We start from the raw sequence: 16461 nt of genomic DNA, 5'->3' as shown, positions 1-16461 counted from the left end.
ACTGTTTCCCATATTTAGTACTTTACATTTGTCAATGTTAAACTTCATTTGCCACCTCTCAGCCCATCTGCTCAACCTTTCCAGATCCTGTTGCAGCAGCATAGCATCAGTAGTGTCCTTAACAACCCTGCACAAGATGATGCAGGTAGCCATGTATAGTAGTGACTTTTACTATAGTGTAAATTAAAATAACCTTAAAGTCAATGATGTTATCATGAAATTAATAAATTAATTGATAACTGAGCACTACTTTGTAGCCAAAGGACTGCAACTTAACCCTGCAGCAAACAAAATTAAAAAGTCAGGAGTAGGCGGCTTTCGTAGCTGAGTGGTCAGTAGCAGGAGTGCAGTAGCACATGCTCTTTGAGTAGACCGGGGTTCAAGCCCCTGGCTGCTAAATACGGTCAATCTGCCAACCCGCACTGGACCAGTGTGGCAGATTATAGTCCATTTTCCTCAACATGAATTGTTGAAGAGGCTTCCATCCCACAGTGGATTGATAATGGCTGCAGTTTACCTTTTTAGGCTTGTTGTTGCATGGCATGCTACATAATTTTGAGAAAAAGGCAAGAAAGTTTAAAATGGTGTATTTAATTATATTCTTTATCACTATATTTTTCCCAGATGATTGAAATTCCATGTTTCTTGATGAGATGAAGCATTTTTCTTAGAAAGAACAATCCTTTTTCTTTTTAAGATGTCTAATGCATACAGACAAATTAAAACTGAAGGTTTACTAATATATATGAGATAGGGTAAGCTACTTGGTAAGCAGAAAGCAAAGGTGAGGATGCAGGTTCTGAGAAATTCAGGAGGCTGGTATACTGAAACATTCAAAAATACAATAACAAAAAGAATTATGTGGAATCTGCACATATTTCTTTTTGTTATCCAACTTAGATTTCTGCATTCCATAGAGCAGTGGTGTCCAACCCACACCCGCAAATAATTTTTTGTACAGCCTGCACAGAAAGTGAACTAAAACAACATTAGAGTTGTGCCACTGCATGTACAGGCATGCAAGTGTAACATGTATACAGTTCAGTGCAGTCATATGCACTGCTAAACACAGTTATGTATGTATCATCTTTTCATATTGTGAAATTCTACTATTTTGATATAACTTGTTCATTGTATTGAATTATTATTAATTTGTATTGAATTAAAAAAATAAGCCTTAAAAATGTTCCGAAAGAGGAATGTCTATTTGGAATGTCGTGTTTTTAATCAAAGGTGGACTGAAGACTATTTAATCATTGAGTACAATGAAAAAAACAATGTTTGATATGCAAGGAGACTGTGTCAATTTTTAAAGAATATAATTTAAAACAACATTGATTTCAAGAATGTCTTATGATCGATATAAAGGAGTGTTGCAAAAAGGGGAAAAAAAAAAAAAAGGGGAAAAAAAAAAAAGTGTTCAAAATTACAAAACTAACAACACAAAACATTAGGTGCAACATTATATTTATTTATTCACCTTAATATTGAAAAGCAGTGATCCTTTTCAGGTTGCAAATTTTCTAAATTGAACATTTAAAAACAAAAATGTCAAGTACTTTAAAAAAAAAAAAAGTAATATTTTTTATAATTTTAATAAAATCTAAAAAATAAATCACTGACAGATTTGTTGCACGTAAGCATTGGGAATTTGCATTTTTTTATATATAGCCTGAAAATAAAAAATGGCAACATGAAAAACGAAACATCCTTTTACATGTAATAAGATATGGGAAATGTGACAAACTTAATTTTTTGTTGAATCACTCAATGCAACCCAAGAAACAAATCTAACTTTGAATCTGGCCCCTGTATGGGAAAACGTTGGACACCACTGCCATAGAGAGACCCTAGTTAATCCACAATTTGGATAATCAAGAGACTACTAATCAAATTGAATTTTCTAGCACTGAAAATCCAATATCATAGTATTTAATTTAGATAACATCACTAATCCAGATAAATTCTAAAAGAAAAAGTTAGTACTTACAGTATTTAGCATACAAGAGCTTTCTTTTATCGCACCACAGCATCCAAGGAAGGACAAGATGAAAACAACACATCCCACAATGACAAGGATCACTGGAGGAGACGTAAATGGTTGGTCACCAATAATAATTTGAAATTTACTTGCATAATGGATGACATAACTTCCAACTGCAATAATAGCAATGCCAACAATCTGGAATGAAGGGAAAAAGCTATCATACTGATTACATTCAAGATTTAAAAGGCAATAAATTTAAGGCAAATTATACATATTTTCCTAGTAAAAATTTCTAAAAAAGAACCAAGTTGATTAGCTTAACATACATAGTATTTTTGAAAATATCTAAGTCGGCCAACTGTCTCTACAAGTAAACAGTGCACTTACTAAGATCTTTAGACCTCCTAAAGAAGTCAGATAAAAGCACAGTACAGGTAACCCTCGTATAACACGGTAGTTTGGTTCCTACAAAATCTTGTGTAATGCGAAACCGTGTTATACGGGACTATTTTAATATTTAATTTATAATTTAAATTATAGTTTAATTATTATAATTTAATTTATTATTTAATATTATAATATTTGATATTTTTACAATAGTAGTAACTTAAATAGTAATAACTGAACAAACGTCTTAACCTTACAAACTGTGATACTTATGTCAGATAATGTACGTTCATTTAATTTTCTTCCTCTTCATCGCTGCTAAGCACAATCTCTTCTGCAGCATCTAGATCAAACTGCATGCTTAAGTCACAATTTTTTTATAGTATCAAACCAGCACAAGTTCAATAGCACAGAACCTAACCCAAGGATCTCCCAACAAAATACAGTGGACCCCCGCTTTAAAGATATGAAGTACTAATGTACAAATTAGTGAATTTCTGTACATAGCCAACTACATAAGTAGTTATAAATTGGCATCATTAAGTATATCTCATATTGTGAATACCTTCACAATGAGTTGCTACGATATTGCACTACCTCGAATAAGTAATGCTTCACCATAGGAGAAGACTATTGTTACTTATTCTCAGCGGATACCATCACCCATACAGCACCGTTTCAGCACTTATAAGCTCCTCATCAGTGGGTGGGCAGATACCCGGGTGTTGCAATGATGACAATATCGTGGCAACTTGTTGTGAAGGTATTCACAATATAAGATATACTTAATGATGCCAATTTATAACTACTTATGTAGTTGGCTATGTACAGAAATTATGCAAATGCACTAACTTGTACATTAGTTAAACTATATATGTAATCTGAGGCTTTATCCCTAAACTATACCGAGATATAAAGCACAAATTTAACTTTATTACCTTACCAATTAACAAATTTAAATGATACGTGAAAATTGGAAGAATATTTTCTAGTTAGCAAAATAAAAATACGCTTACGTACATATTACGTACTGTAATATGTACATACTAACTAATTGATATTTTTGTTCACTGACTTTTTTTTTTGGTTGTAAAATTTAAAACAGTAAAAATGATAAAGCAATTAATAACAAAGAATACAGCACACACAAATAAGATACAGAGTAATGAGTTTCTGAAAATGTTTTTTATATGATTGAATATTTCATGGAAGGGGAAACCCAGAGAATTCCAGCTATTGGTACTATCGCAAATAAAATAAGATAGAGTTTACTACCCGTTTATAATTGATTGCACTAACAGAAAAGACCAATAAATCGGAAATTGCAAATTGTTTTTGTTTTATGGTAGTGACCTCCAGAAATGTACTTTAGAAAAATATCACGAAGGCAATAACAACTAGCGAGTCAACAGGGGATTCACAAAAAGGAATGGAAATGTTGAAAATTACATCTAACATAATAGCAGGGTTTTCCCAGCACGAAAGCTCAAAAATACCGTGTTATGCGAGATTTCCAGCAATTCTCAAACCACATTAGAGCGAAACATTGTAGAAGTACCGTGTTATATGAGGGGTTGCCTGTACTTATGGATAAAATTGCATCCTCATATAATCAACTTTTTTTTTTTCTGTTATTAGCTGGCTAAATTTGTTAACTAATAGTCATAATATGTGGATTTATTATGTTATTTATTTCTTGATTATTAGATTTATTTCTTAATTATTATGGATATAATAGGTGAATAATTGTGGATTTATTGAACAACCGTTTTCTAGAGCAGAATGTTAGAGAGGCAACAAGAAGCAATACTCTTGATCTAATTACCAGCAGCAATTCTTCATACATTTACAACCTGCAGGCAGGGCCAGATTTACATATAAGCTAAACAAGTTACAGCTTAAGGCTTATTATTATTATTATTATTATTAGCCATATGGTGCAAAGAAGCCTGAGACTTATGCTGTACCAGCCAAAGACAGAAAGGAATACAAGAAAGGAAAGAATGATGATATCCAGCTCAGGACCCTGGGTGTGCCAAGCCCATACTCACCAGATGCAAGCCTCTTTACAAGGGGCCTCACTCCATATAAAAAATAAAAATAAATAAAAAATTATGAGTGTCATATATAGGTGAACCATAAACATCATACAATGATAATTTTTTATGGTTTTTGACTATCACTGTTGCTAATCAGTTGCTACTGCAAGCAGCTCGCTTGCTGACAATGACAATAGTAGAATGAGAATGTGGTGTGGTTTTTTGGATTCAGATGTGTGCTGGTGCATGCATCTGCTGTGCTGATCCCATACACATAGGTGGTGTGATAAGTATAGGCAAAATAGAGTTCATTGCAAATACAAGTACCAGTGTCGTCAACTGGAGGGAAGTTTATCTTAAGAGGAGAAAAAGGGAAACTGATTCCATAAGCAGGAATTTTTAAAGCCAGTTTTATGTTGAGCAAAAGTTTCATAATTTTGTTATTTAAAGTTAAAGAAGATGCACAAATATAACTTGGCTTTTTATAATACATATTACATGCTTATCAAATCCTGTTAAATTGTACAGCCTATTTAATTTATTTTCAATTTAGAAATTTTAATTTATTATTATTTGGTGGAGGGCGGGGAAGGGCCTCATACATGTTATAGCTTAGGGCCACAACAATTTTAAATCTGGCTTATCTGCAGGTAATGACACACTGGGTGGTACCATAGTGTACTGTTATGGGATTTACTTAAAGACATAACTGCTGTCAAGGGTAAAAGGAAGCATTTCTTTCATAAGGGCGATTACAATGGTCTTAGATAGTTTAAGTTCTATACAGTGGCACCATCTGATGATATTGCCGACATCAAATCCTAAATGGGAAGCATTCAGGGAAGTGATAGAAGCTAATAAGCTTTTCATACCAACTAAGAAATATCATTCAAGACAGACCTAATTGGATGTCAGATGAACTGATGATATTGGTGGCAGAGAAGTAAAATGAATGAGATGCATATAAATTATAGGTGATACAGAAGACTGTAGTAGATATAATCAAGTCACAAAGGAGTTTAGGCAAGCTAAGCAGGATTACGAGAAGTGTCTGGCAAGGACTTTGCTTATATTAGCAGCAGAAGGAAAGGGTTGAATCATATTGGGCCACTTGATGTTATTATTAGCCATATGGTGGAAGGAAGCCACACCAGCCAAAAACAAATTTGAGTTGCCCTGTGTGTGTGTGAGAGAGTGAGAGTGAGAGAGAGAAAAATCACCAAGAAAGAAGAATGATATCCAGCTCAGGACCCTGGGTGTGCCAAGCCCATACTCGGCAGATGGGAGTCCCTGGTGTGATTTTTTGATGGTTTCACTGTTGATCCTGCTCAGGTTGTTGACAAACTGAATAGGTATTTTGCATCTACATTCATGCATGGAGAGTTCTTTAGGGAAGGGGATGGCAAAAGTTCAAATTCTAAGAGGGAGCTAAATGATTGTGTTAACCAAGTGGAAAATGGAAGAGAAATTAGCATTAGTAGTGGCAAATCATGCAAGAAAGCAATTTATTGAAACTTAACATAAAGTACCTGGGGGCGCATGGGATCTATCCAGCTATATTAAAGGAGGCAGGCAGCAAAGAGGTAAGCAAACCCTTAGATAATTATGATAACATCTTTGGATTCAGGGGAGATCCCTATGGACTAGAGATGCGCAGTGTGTCCCTAATTCACAAAGGAGGATCAGAGGGTGACAAGTAATTATAGACTTTTTAGCTTAACTTCTGTTCCAGGGAACATAATGGATTCACTGGTTAAAGAAGTAATGCAGAACCATCTAGACAGGAATACAATTATACTGCAATCACAGCATGGATTTGTTAAGGGTCAATTTTGTCCAACCAACCTGATTGGATACAATGATGCAGTAATAAAAGAACTGGATGCAAAAAATATTTTTGATATCATATACTCTGATTTCAGGAAAGCATTTGATATTGTTGCACATAAGACTACTACTACACTAGTTGGAAAAATGTGGCATTAAGGGCATGTTACTGCTCTGCATAAAGGGTAGTGGCACATTATCCTATAGGCAAAAAAGACCCCCTCAGCAAGGGGGGGGGCAAAATCACTGTTTCAAAAACTCATTGCTGTTTTTCACTATTATTTTTAAATGATTTTTTATCGAAAACTGAACTTTCTACCTGCCAAGGTCAATGAACTTTACTTGAAGATTAATTTTAAAATTGTTTTTTTTTCAAAAATGTTTTATAAATTTTGATGAAATTTTATATTTAGTCCTTATGTCGTATAATTTTTTTTGTTTTGTTGTCACAATAAAATGAAATTCAAAATGTTCTTTATTAGTTTTTTTCTTTAGATGGAATTTTGCCTTGGGACCCCATGAAGGTATAATGCACCACTGATAAAAGGATAGTTGAATGGGATAACACAGTGGTTATTAATGGACACTGCTCTTCTTGGACTAATGTTATTAGTGGAGTCCCCCAGGGTTCAATGCTGGGACAATTCCTTTTTGTATTTATTAATAATATTGATGAGGGTATATGAAGCTAAATGTCTCAGTTTGCAGGTGATTAATCACCCTGTAAACCTTTTGCAGGGTGATTAATCACAGTAATGAAGGTATGCTGCTGAAACAAGATATAGAAAACTAAGGCAAATGGGCTGAGAAATAGCAATTCAAGTTTAACATTGACAAATGTAAAGTACTGCATTTGCATATGCAGTAAACCCAGAGTAACATATGAACTGTACTGTACTACATTCAGTGTAGTGGAAAATTAAAACGATCTGGAGGTAGTATGATATGAAGTTCTCCCAGCAATGCAGATGGGCTGCCAGGACAGTTATGGGGTTTTGTCAATGATATACAGGAATTTTGCTAGCAAGGATATGGAGATTATCCCATTGTATAAAGCAGTGGTCAGGCTGCATCTCAAGTACTGCATACAGGCCTGGAAGCCTCATTTTAGGAATGATGTACAGCTGCTGAAATAGGTACAAAGAATGGCAATGAGATTGGTGGGGGGGGTCTTACCAAGAAGAGCTTCAGTTCTGAAAATTGAAGACTTGACACCTGTGAGGCAATCTGATTGAAGTGTTTAAGGATTATTATTATTAGCCATATAGTGCAAGGAAGCTTATGCTGCACCAGCCAAAAAAAAATTTCTGAGTTACCCTGAGAGAGGGGGGGGGGAAATCACCAATAAAGAGAAAAATGATGATATCCAGCTCAGGATCCTGGGTGTGCCAAGCCCGTACTCACCAGACATGAGCCCCTGGAATGGATTGAGCAAGCTGAATGCTGATGGGATTCTTCCTCTTGCTCAGACTATACACATGAGTAGGCATAAATTCAAATTGAGGAAGGATGGTTGCAGGATGTCTGGAAGTGCATAGTTGGAATAAATTAAAGGAAAAACTAGAAAAGTTATTTGACAGATGGACAGGTGATATGGGAAGGTTGTTGTTGTTGTTGTTATTTGGTTTTTAGGAGCATTAGCAACTAAGGCCATATTGCTCCGGGATATGCGGTGGTCATTCCTTGACCTTTCCAGATACTCCGTATTTGGTGGTGACGGGCTCGAACCCCGGTCTAATCAAGAAGCATGTGCTGATATGGGAAGGTTCCACCCCCCACTGATGCTTTATAGGCTTGCCTTCTTGCATCATCTGCCACTATTAATACCACTCTGATTCCCCCAATTAAAATGCTAAACCTGTACTTTGTGACAGCAAATGAAGTCAGTATTAGAGATATAGGATAAACTGATTTACACTTTTGACTCTGGAACAATGCAGTTACTGTTGTCACCCCAGGGTGGGTGGTGGAGATAGTAAGTGCAGTCTTGTTTGGGATCAGTCCCTACATCATTAAGTATCCTATCTGATTTGCACCCTTCTTTTTATTTACATACATCTAAAACTCCTTGTCCTTTGTTTTCTTAGCCAGTGATTTCTCATAGTCTGTTTGACAGCTTAACAATTTCTGGAATACTATTACTTACAATCTTTTTCATAGGATGACTTCTGTTCAAACTCTCCAAATCAGACTTCTATTTTACACTGTTTAAAATGATTAAATTATATATACATCATTAAAATATATTTAAATGTGTTCAATCTTTTCCATAGGATCTGAGCTCATGAGTGATCAGACACCCCTGGGATCACAGCTGAAGACCCCAACCCGACCCCGAATCTATCCAATTCACCAAGAAACCCCAAGTGACTGAAGACATTGTGTCAAAGTTTAAAATAAAAACCCTAAAACACACTACAACATGACGAAGAATAATTCCTAAAAAAATATGATGAATAATTTGCTAAAAAAAAAAAAAAAAATTTCTTCCACCTAAATATTTCTAAAAAAAAGATAAATGATTCGCTAAAAACTTTCCTTCCTTAAGGGAAAAATCTTTGACATACTGCCTTGATCACAGGTAGGAATCAAACTGAGAGGCAGTTTGATTCCTACCTCTATTCACCTAAAAAAAAAAAAAAAAAAAAAAATCCAGAGGTATACAGCATGTACTCTCCACTACAGCGCTGCACGGGAAACTAACTTAGTTGAGCTTTTCCTTGTCTATCTAGCACTGTACTAATTGGATTTGTCTGTAAACAATGCCTCGATAAAAGATAAGCAAATTAGGTATTAGAAATTGACAACTTCGAAAAGTACAACCCAAAGAAGATATGAGAATTCTTGGGTTTTAAGAAGGTGAGCAACAGTGTATATTTGTTTAAAAATGTACATGTAATAAATTCTGAATATACTGATATTAATTCATGTCTTCTAACCCTACGAAAGTGCCTTCAATTCAAGTTTAAAATTTTATTTCCTGTGTATAAGTCAACCTTTAAATTTAGACAGTTTAAGTGTTGCAAAGGTGTCGACTTATGTCGGAATACAGGGTAGGTTCTTTACACATATGTATGTGCTGACATGACTAAAAATGTTCCTCCATCCAGAACTCTTTGAACTTAAATAATTCAGGCTAAACAAGCTTTGACCTGATTCCTTTTTCAATATGTTTTATTTAGCATATTGTAGTTTTAAATGTTTTTCACCAACCTTATGTAGAAATAAAACACAAAGAAAACGAAAACTGGAATCTTGATAACTATGTATTTATAATAAGTTATATTTGTCTGTATTTACAATAAATTATATTTAACTTTACAACTAAAATATATGAAATATACATATAAAATATACATTAAAATATACTGGGTTAAGAACAATAAAATACATTAAAATATACTAAATTAAAATCGATAAAACCAAAGCTTTCGAAGGCGAATAAATATCACTAGGAGGAAAATTTTTAATTTATAGAGAGATACGCATTCAAGGCTTCTGTGAATAATGTTTTATAAGTATATCATAATTCAATTGTATTCGCTCTCTGTGCAATATCTACCCAGTTAGAGGCCATGTAGCATCTTAAGGCATCGTAATTTTCTTTTCTGAAATTATAACCCATTCCTTTGCCTTTAACTACTGCACCTCTCTCTTCATCGTCCAACCGTATAAATCGGTACTCACTTCATGTTTCTGGTTCCTGGCTATCAGTCCTATTACGTTATCTGGTTCATGGGTAATGAGGTCTAGAATATTCTTTTCCCCTGGTACTTTCCCTGACATGTTAATACAAATAACAATCACCTAGTTGATTTAAAAATTGTCTCCCGTAGTGAGTTTCCTTCCCATTTGCTCCAATCAATTAGAGGCAAATTAAAATCACCCATAATAAGACATTGATGCTTACTTGCCCATTCCATTTGTATGTAGAGGCTCTCATCATAATCTTCACAATCACCTTACCTGTAGATTATCCCCCCCCCATTATACCTTTGCTTCCAACTATCTCACCATACAGATTCTATACTAGCATGCGAAACGTCTGAATCTGGGAAAGCTTTCGACAAGAAGCATGACCCTCATCACACCTATCTTCCCTATCCTTCCTGAATACATAATAAGTACCATACTGAAACTCATCATCTCCCACCTCCGAGTGGCATCACATTTCCATAAGCCCCATTATGTCAGCATTTACTTGTCCTAACTGGCAGTTCGAATTCACTCATTTTATTGAAGATGCTTCTGACATTACTGTACAAACAATTAAGACAGTGCTCTTGTATAGTTAACTACCCTTAAAGTTATTTAAGCTCCCTTCCCTGGCATTAGGTATATGCAAGCATTACTTTGAACAATATTATCAGATAAACGCATATCTATATTACTCTTGTCCCCCTAAAACTAGCAGTTTTCTTGAACCTTTAAGGTATCCCAATAATACTAGCAAAAACTCTTTCACCACCTTTGTTTAAATGTATTCCGTCTCTACAAAACAGATTCCTTCTACATACAAGTGCAGGCCAAGCTGATAGAAATTTCCCGATTTTAAAACAGCGGCAAGTGGAGGGATAAACACTGGAGGCATTTCAACCTAGGAGGACAGGGGTGGGGAAAGCAGCGAGTGGCACCTGCCAATCACTGCCTTCTCCTTGACTTTTAGTCAAAGTACAAAGGGGTAACCAGATTCTGGATTTTGCCAAAAATTTTAAAAAATGTGTACAGGTAACCCCCGCATAACACAGTTAAGTTCCCATAAAATCTTGGGTAATGCAAAATGTGCTATACGAGACTAAGAACCAGTACAAAAAGGAGGGGGGGGGGGGTTACGTTCCAAAAAGCTAACAAAAATACACCATTTTATAACTATTGGAAACTTAATTTTTATTAAAATCGTAACTGAACAAACTTCCTACAAACTGTAGGAAGTTTATTCAGTATGTTATCTGACATATACATATATGTCAGATGATATAGTAAAGTGCAGCCATTATCAACCCACTGCAGGATGGAAGCCTCCTCAACAATTCATGCTGAGGGAAATGGACCATAATCTGCCACGCTGGTCCAGTGCGGGTTGGCAGATCGACCGTAGTCAGCAGTCAGGGGCTTGAACCCCGGTCAACTCAAAGAGCGTGTGTTACTGCACTCCCGCTCCTGCCCACTCGGCTATGGAGGCCGCGTCAGATGATATACATTCATTTAATTTTCTGCCTCTTCACTGCTACTAAGCACAATCAAATGAGAATGTTATCTCTGTTGCAGAATATCTTCGCCTTAACTTTTTTCTGAAGCATCTAGATTTTGTGTATCTTCTGCTCTCTTTAAATAATCAGTATTCTGGAATTGTTTGCTTTTGCTTGATAGATCTTTGTAAATTGTATGGTATGGAGCTAAGCATTTTTGAAGCTTCCTTTTGAAATTTGTATTCCTCTCAGTCGAAGGATCTGCATTCAGAAAATAATATTCTAATTGCTCGGCTATGTTTATGCCTTCCCGTATGCTTTTTAGTGTAAAATTTGAACTTCAGAATTTTAATCTGTGCCATCATCCTCTGAATTGATTTGGTTTACCTCCGATGTCATTTCCACCAAACCCACTTCGCCAGCCTCTTTTCTACCAGTAATTCTTGAAGTCTTCGGCAGTCATATCATCAAACCTTCCCCTTCCTATTGACTTAGCAATATTTACTATCACACCGATTCTGTTTTCTGCCAGTTGGACCATATTTCCTGAATGAACTGATTCTGGCCATACATTTTTCCAACACTGTTTTAATGTTGACAGTTTTATTTCTTTGAGTGATAAAGTTATGATTCCGATACAGTCTACAATTGAGAAATGTTTCCATGCCTCCATCATTTCAATAAATTCGGAATCAATATCTTCCAAAATCCATTATAAATTTTCTGATGTAATAAGTTTTAACGACAGATATAATGCCTTGATCTAATGGCTGAATTAAAGAAGTTGTATTAGGTGGTGGGAACAGTACTTCAACATTTTGGATGACTTAAATCTTTTGGATGGCCTGGAGCATTATCCAATAGTAATAAAACTTTTACTAGATTTTTCTGCTTTAAATAGTTTTCCACAGCTGGCACAAAATAATTTAGAAATCATTATTATAAATCAGCAGTTACCTAAATTATGCCTACGTTCCTTAGGCATAATTTAAGACTGGAATTTAATTCACAACAAAGAAATTATTCCAATACAACAGTTCAGCAATGCTTCGAAGTCACTTTTTTTTTTTTTTTTTGTGTGTGTGTGTGTGTGTTCTAAAACAAGCGCAAGTTCAATAGTACAATACCTAACACAGGGGTTTCACTTGTTTTTTCTTATAACGACTAGCAAGTCAACAGCGGGGATTCACAAAAAAAAAAAAAAAAAAATTAGAAATGTTGAAAAATTACATCCAATTAATAATAGTAGGATTTTTCAGCACAAATCCTCAAAAACACCGTGTTATGCAAGGTTTGCCGAAATTATAACTGTGTTAGAGGGAAATCGTATTATGTAAAGTACTGTGTTGTGCAATGATTGCCGAAATTTATCAATTGTGTTGGAGCGAAACCTGCGCGATTTCTTTTCTTCATTTCCTTGGTCTAACTACTGTTTCAAAACTTTATGTCACCGTTTGCGCAGATCGTGTCAGTGAAATTATTCTTGTAGGAATGCAATCCTTTATCCCACACTCCACTTTAGAATCTCGTCCTTTATCTAAACCTTCGTTTTCCAATAAATGTGCTAAGGCCGTTCAGGAGAAGAATGTTGCATATCGTAATTGGCTTTTTCCAATTCTTCAGTTTCTTCTTGCCCTAATGGTAGCCGAGCATTCTGTTCTCTTGCCAAAGCTATTGGGCGCAACTTTTTCCCATCTCTGCTCCCACCACATGGTTCTGTTGTTACTTTGGCCACGGATAAAGCTGACTTGCTAACATCCCATTTTTCTTCCAACTCATGTATCAATGATCTTGCTAAACACCTCCCACCATTCCCAACAAGCTCCATTCAGTGACTCCTGTGGTCTTACGTCAAAAGGATATCAGAAGGATTTTGACGAATCTTGATGCTAAGAAAGCTCCAGGTCCTGATGGTATTTCTCCACTTGTTCTCAAAACCTATGCTCCTAAACTTACCCTGTTCTTTGCTGCATTTTTTCACTTTCTTATTCCAAAGGTGTTTTTCCATCTTCTTGTAAATTTGCTCATATCCAGCCAGTTCCTAAAAAGGGTGACAAATCCCTCCCATCCAATTATCATCCCATTGCAATTACTTCTACTCTTTCTAAAGTAATGGAGAAATAAATTAACCAGAAACTGATCAACGATTGCCAGTATGGATTCCGGCAGTGTCGATCCACTAGTGATATCCTGGCTTATGTTACCCATTTATGGACAAATTCAATGCAAATGTTCAGTGAAACACAAGCGCAGTTGCTCAAGACATCTCAAAGGCTTTCGATCGTGTTTGGCATAAAGGTCTTCTAAACAAGCTTCCATCTTATGGTTTTCCAACTGCTTTTTGTAATTGGTTATCCAGTTTTCTCTCTGATCGCTCACTGAGGGTGACGGTAGATGGCTCTGTCTTCTAACATCTCCACTAATGTTGGTTTTCCCCAAGGTTCAGTTCTTTCCCCCACTCTTTTCCTCTTGTATATTAATCACCTTCTTCCATTGACTGGAAATCCTATCCATAGTTTTGCCGATGATAGCACACTGCATTCCACTTTCCATTTCGAGAAACCTTGCCCTGCTCAAATAGCTTCAACTTCTCGAATATCCGCTACCAATTCCTTAAATGCTGATCTCCAGGTTTTCCAGTGGGGCAAAGACAACTTAGTTAATTTCAATCCTTCTAAAACTCAGTCCTGTTTTATATCTTGCAAAAAGGATTCTTCTGCTCCTATGCTTATCTTTGGTGACATTCCGATTTCTAGGCAAGTTGATATCTCTTTTGGGGATTATCCTGACTTCTAATCTTTCTTGGCACAAGCACATTACAAATATTGCTTCCTCTGCATCTAAAAAACTTGGTTTTTCTCTTTCGCTCTCGACGTTACTTCTCTTCCAAACAGCTGTTCACTCTGTACAAATCGCAAATCCGCCCTACCATGGCATATTGTTCCCACATCTGGGGTAGTGCCCTCAAAACCTCTCTCAGGCTTCTAGATTCCATTCAGAAGAGGGCAGTTAGGTTAATTAATGACTCATCTCTAACAGAGTCTCTCCACTCGCTGTCTCATGGACGTAATGTTTCTGCTGCATGCCTCTTCTACAGATACTTCCATGGGCACTGTTCTTCTGAATTGGCTTCTATAATTCCCGCTCTCTCTTTCAAAACAGTCCGAACACCTGCTGCCACCAGCCAACATCCATTTACTGTCCAACTTCAAACTCACAGAACCAACTTTTCATCTCGTTTATTCATTCAACTGCCGTGTTCTGGAACAACCTTCCTTCATATGGCTGTCCTGAAAATTAGTCTACAGAAGTTCAAGTCTAATGTCAACAAATATCTTCTCTCGTCTTCTCAACCTCCAACCCAAGCACAGTACTAAGTACTATAGGTTCTAATACCTCGTGTTTGGAGTTTTCATAAAAAAAATAAATAAATAAATTGTAAAAAATAAAACGGGTATTGCCTGCAGAGCAACACCAACCCGGTGGTCAAGTAGTGTACCGCACCAGGGTAGCAATGACTAAGGGGCAACAGAGACTAAGAGGCAGTAAAGACCAATGTTCTGTAATCACTAAAAAAGCTGAAAGTTCAATGTATCGAAGTATGTGTTATGTCATATTTTATATTAAGAAATAATGAATTTTAAATTTTTTTAAAATATACTTCTCAGATTTCTGACAGAAGGAAACGACTCTGGTTATGAATACAGAAAATGAAAAGAAAAAAAAACAAAAAAATTAAAGCGACCAAATAAAAAAGCAACCAGTTCGATTACCAGGTGTATGGACTTCCAGCCACGTCCATCGAATTCCTCTAGCTTTACTACTATTGATGAATAAATTGAAACACTTGAATTATCACTTGCCCAAGATGTTGACATTCCAATTCAGCAAGAAACACTAGGTGCAAGTGAAGCAAATTCGGATGAAGAGGAAAGTGAAGGTCACAATAGTGGTATACAACAAACTAATTTTCACTTAAAGAATTTTTTTTCTGTTTATACTCCGGCATGACAACCAAGTCAGTAGAGTTTACAATAAATTGTCAATACAAATATTTATCGTATTTAGTAGTCACGGGCTTGAACCCCGGTTCACTCAAGGAACGCGTGCTATGCACTCTCGCTCCTGACCACTCGGCTACGTCAGGCCTGATCCAGGTAAATGAACTACAAATTTTAAATAATAAAATAAAAATGATCGTAGTTGAAAACAAACCAGAACAATTAAAAAAAAAATTATTTTCTAACAGATAAAGATAATAATAGAAGAAACTTTTCTATTGAATATTACACTAAAAAATTACAAAACGGTGAATCACTTTCGCGTAAATGGTTACTGTATTCGATTTCGCAAAATGATGTATTTTGTTATAATTGTAAATTATTTTTACATAGTACTACTATTTCAGTTGCACTTGTAAACGGCGCATTCAAAGATTGGCAACATTTAACAAGACTTGAATATTCGCGAAAAAAGCGATATGCATGCTAAATGCACTTTATTGTTTGCAGCCAAAGCAAAACAAATGTATTATATATATATATTTTTTAAATTCCCAAAAAAAATTGATATAAGCAAAATGACCATGGGGCGGAAATAGTTTGCACTAGGGTAACTATATAGCTTGGTGCGGCCCTGGTTGCCTGTAAAATCGATGTCCTGCATTGGAATACTAAGGATCTGGTCACTTTACCCAAACAGGTACATAGCAGAAAGTTCAGTCGAGTCATTTGCTCTGTTATAATGAACTGTGCCAAAAGAACATAAAATTTTGTTCAGACGTTTATTCTTAGCTTCTTAAGACGACATAATTTGTCATGAGTAACCAGGTATGTAAATGTTTATATATACAGCATATTACATATGCTGATATTTTTATTACTTTCCTGTTTCCTGTTTTGATATTCAGTTTTCTTAATGTTGTAAAGTAAAACTTAACTTAGAGAATCCAAAAACTACACCACGGGACGGTGCTCCCCTTTATAAGATGTGAACCGTATCCAAGTTACTTCATTTCCATATACGTAAAAAC

General features: G+C 35.7%; 1 protein-coding gene across 1 annotated transcript in view; it reads right to left on the bottom strand.

Annotated features, from left to right (window-relative positions):
- LOC150091749 (CD63 antigen-like) overlaps positions 1-16461 on the bottom strand; it is a 103697-nt gene that overhangs the window by 63300 nt on the left and 23936 nt on the right. Inside the window, exon 2 of the mRNA XM_090385544.1 lies at positions 1991-2182. Within this exon, the coding sequence (XP_090241670.1) occupies positions 1991-2182 (192 nt within the window). The remainder of the gene's footprint in view (positions 1-1990; positions 2183-16461) is intronic.

The sequence above is a fragment of the Mastigoproctus giganteus genome, chromosome 1 (genome assembly GCF_048544385.1).
Source record: "Mastigoproctus giganteus isolate SK-2022 chromosome 1, ASM4854438v1, whole genome shotgun sequence".
NCBI lineage: Eukaryota > Metazoa > Arthropoda > Arachnida > Uropygi > Thelyphonidae > Mastigoproctus > Mastigoproctus giganteus.
This window is presented reverse-complemented; position numbering and strand designations above follow the sequence as displayed.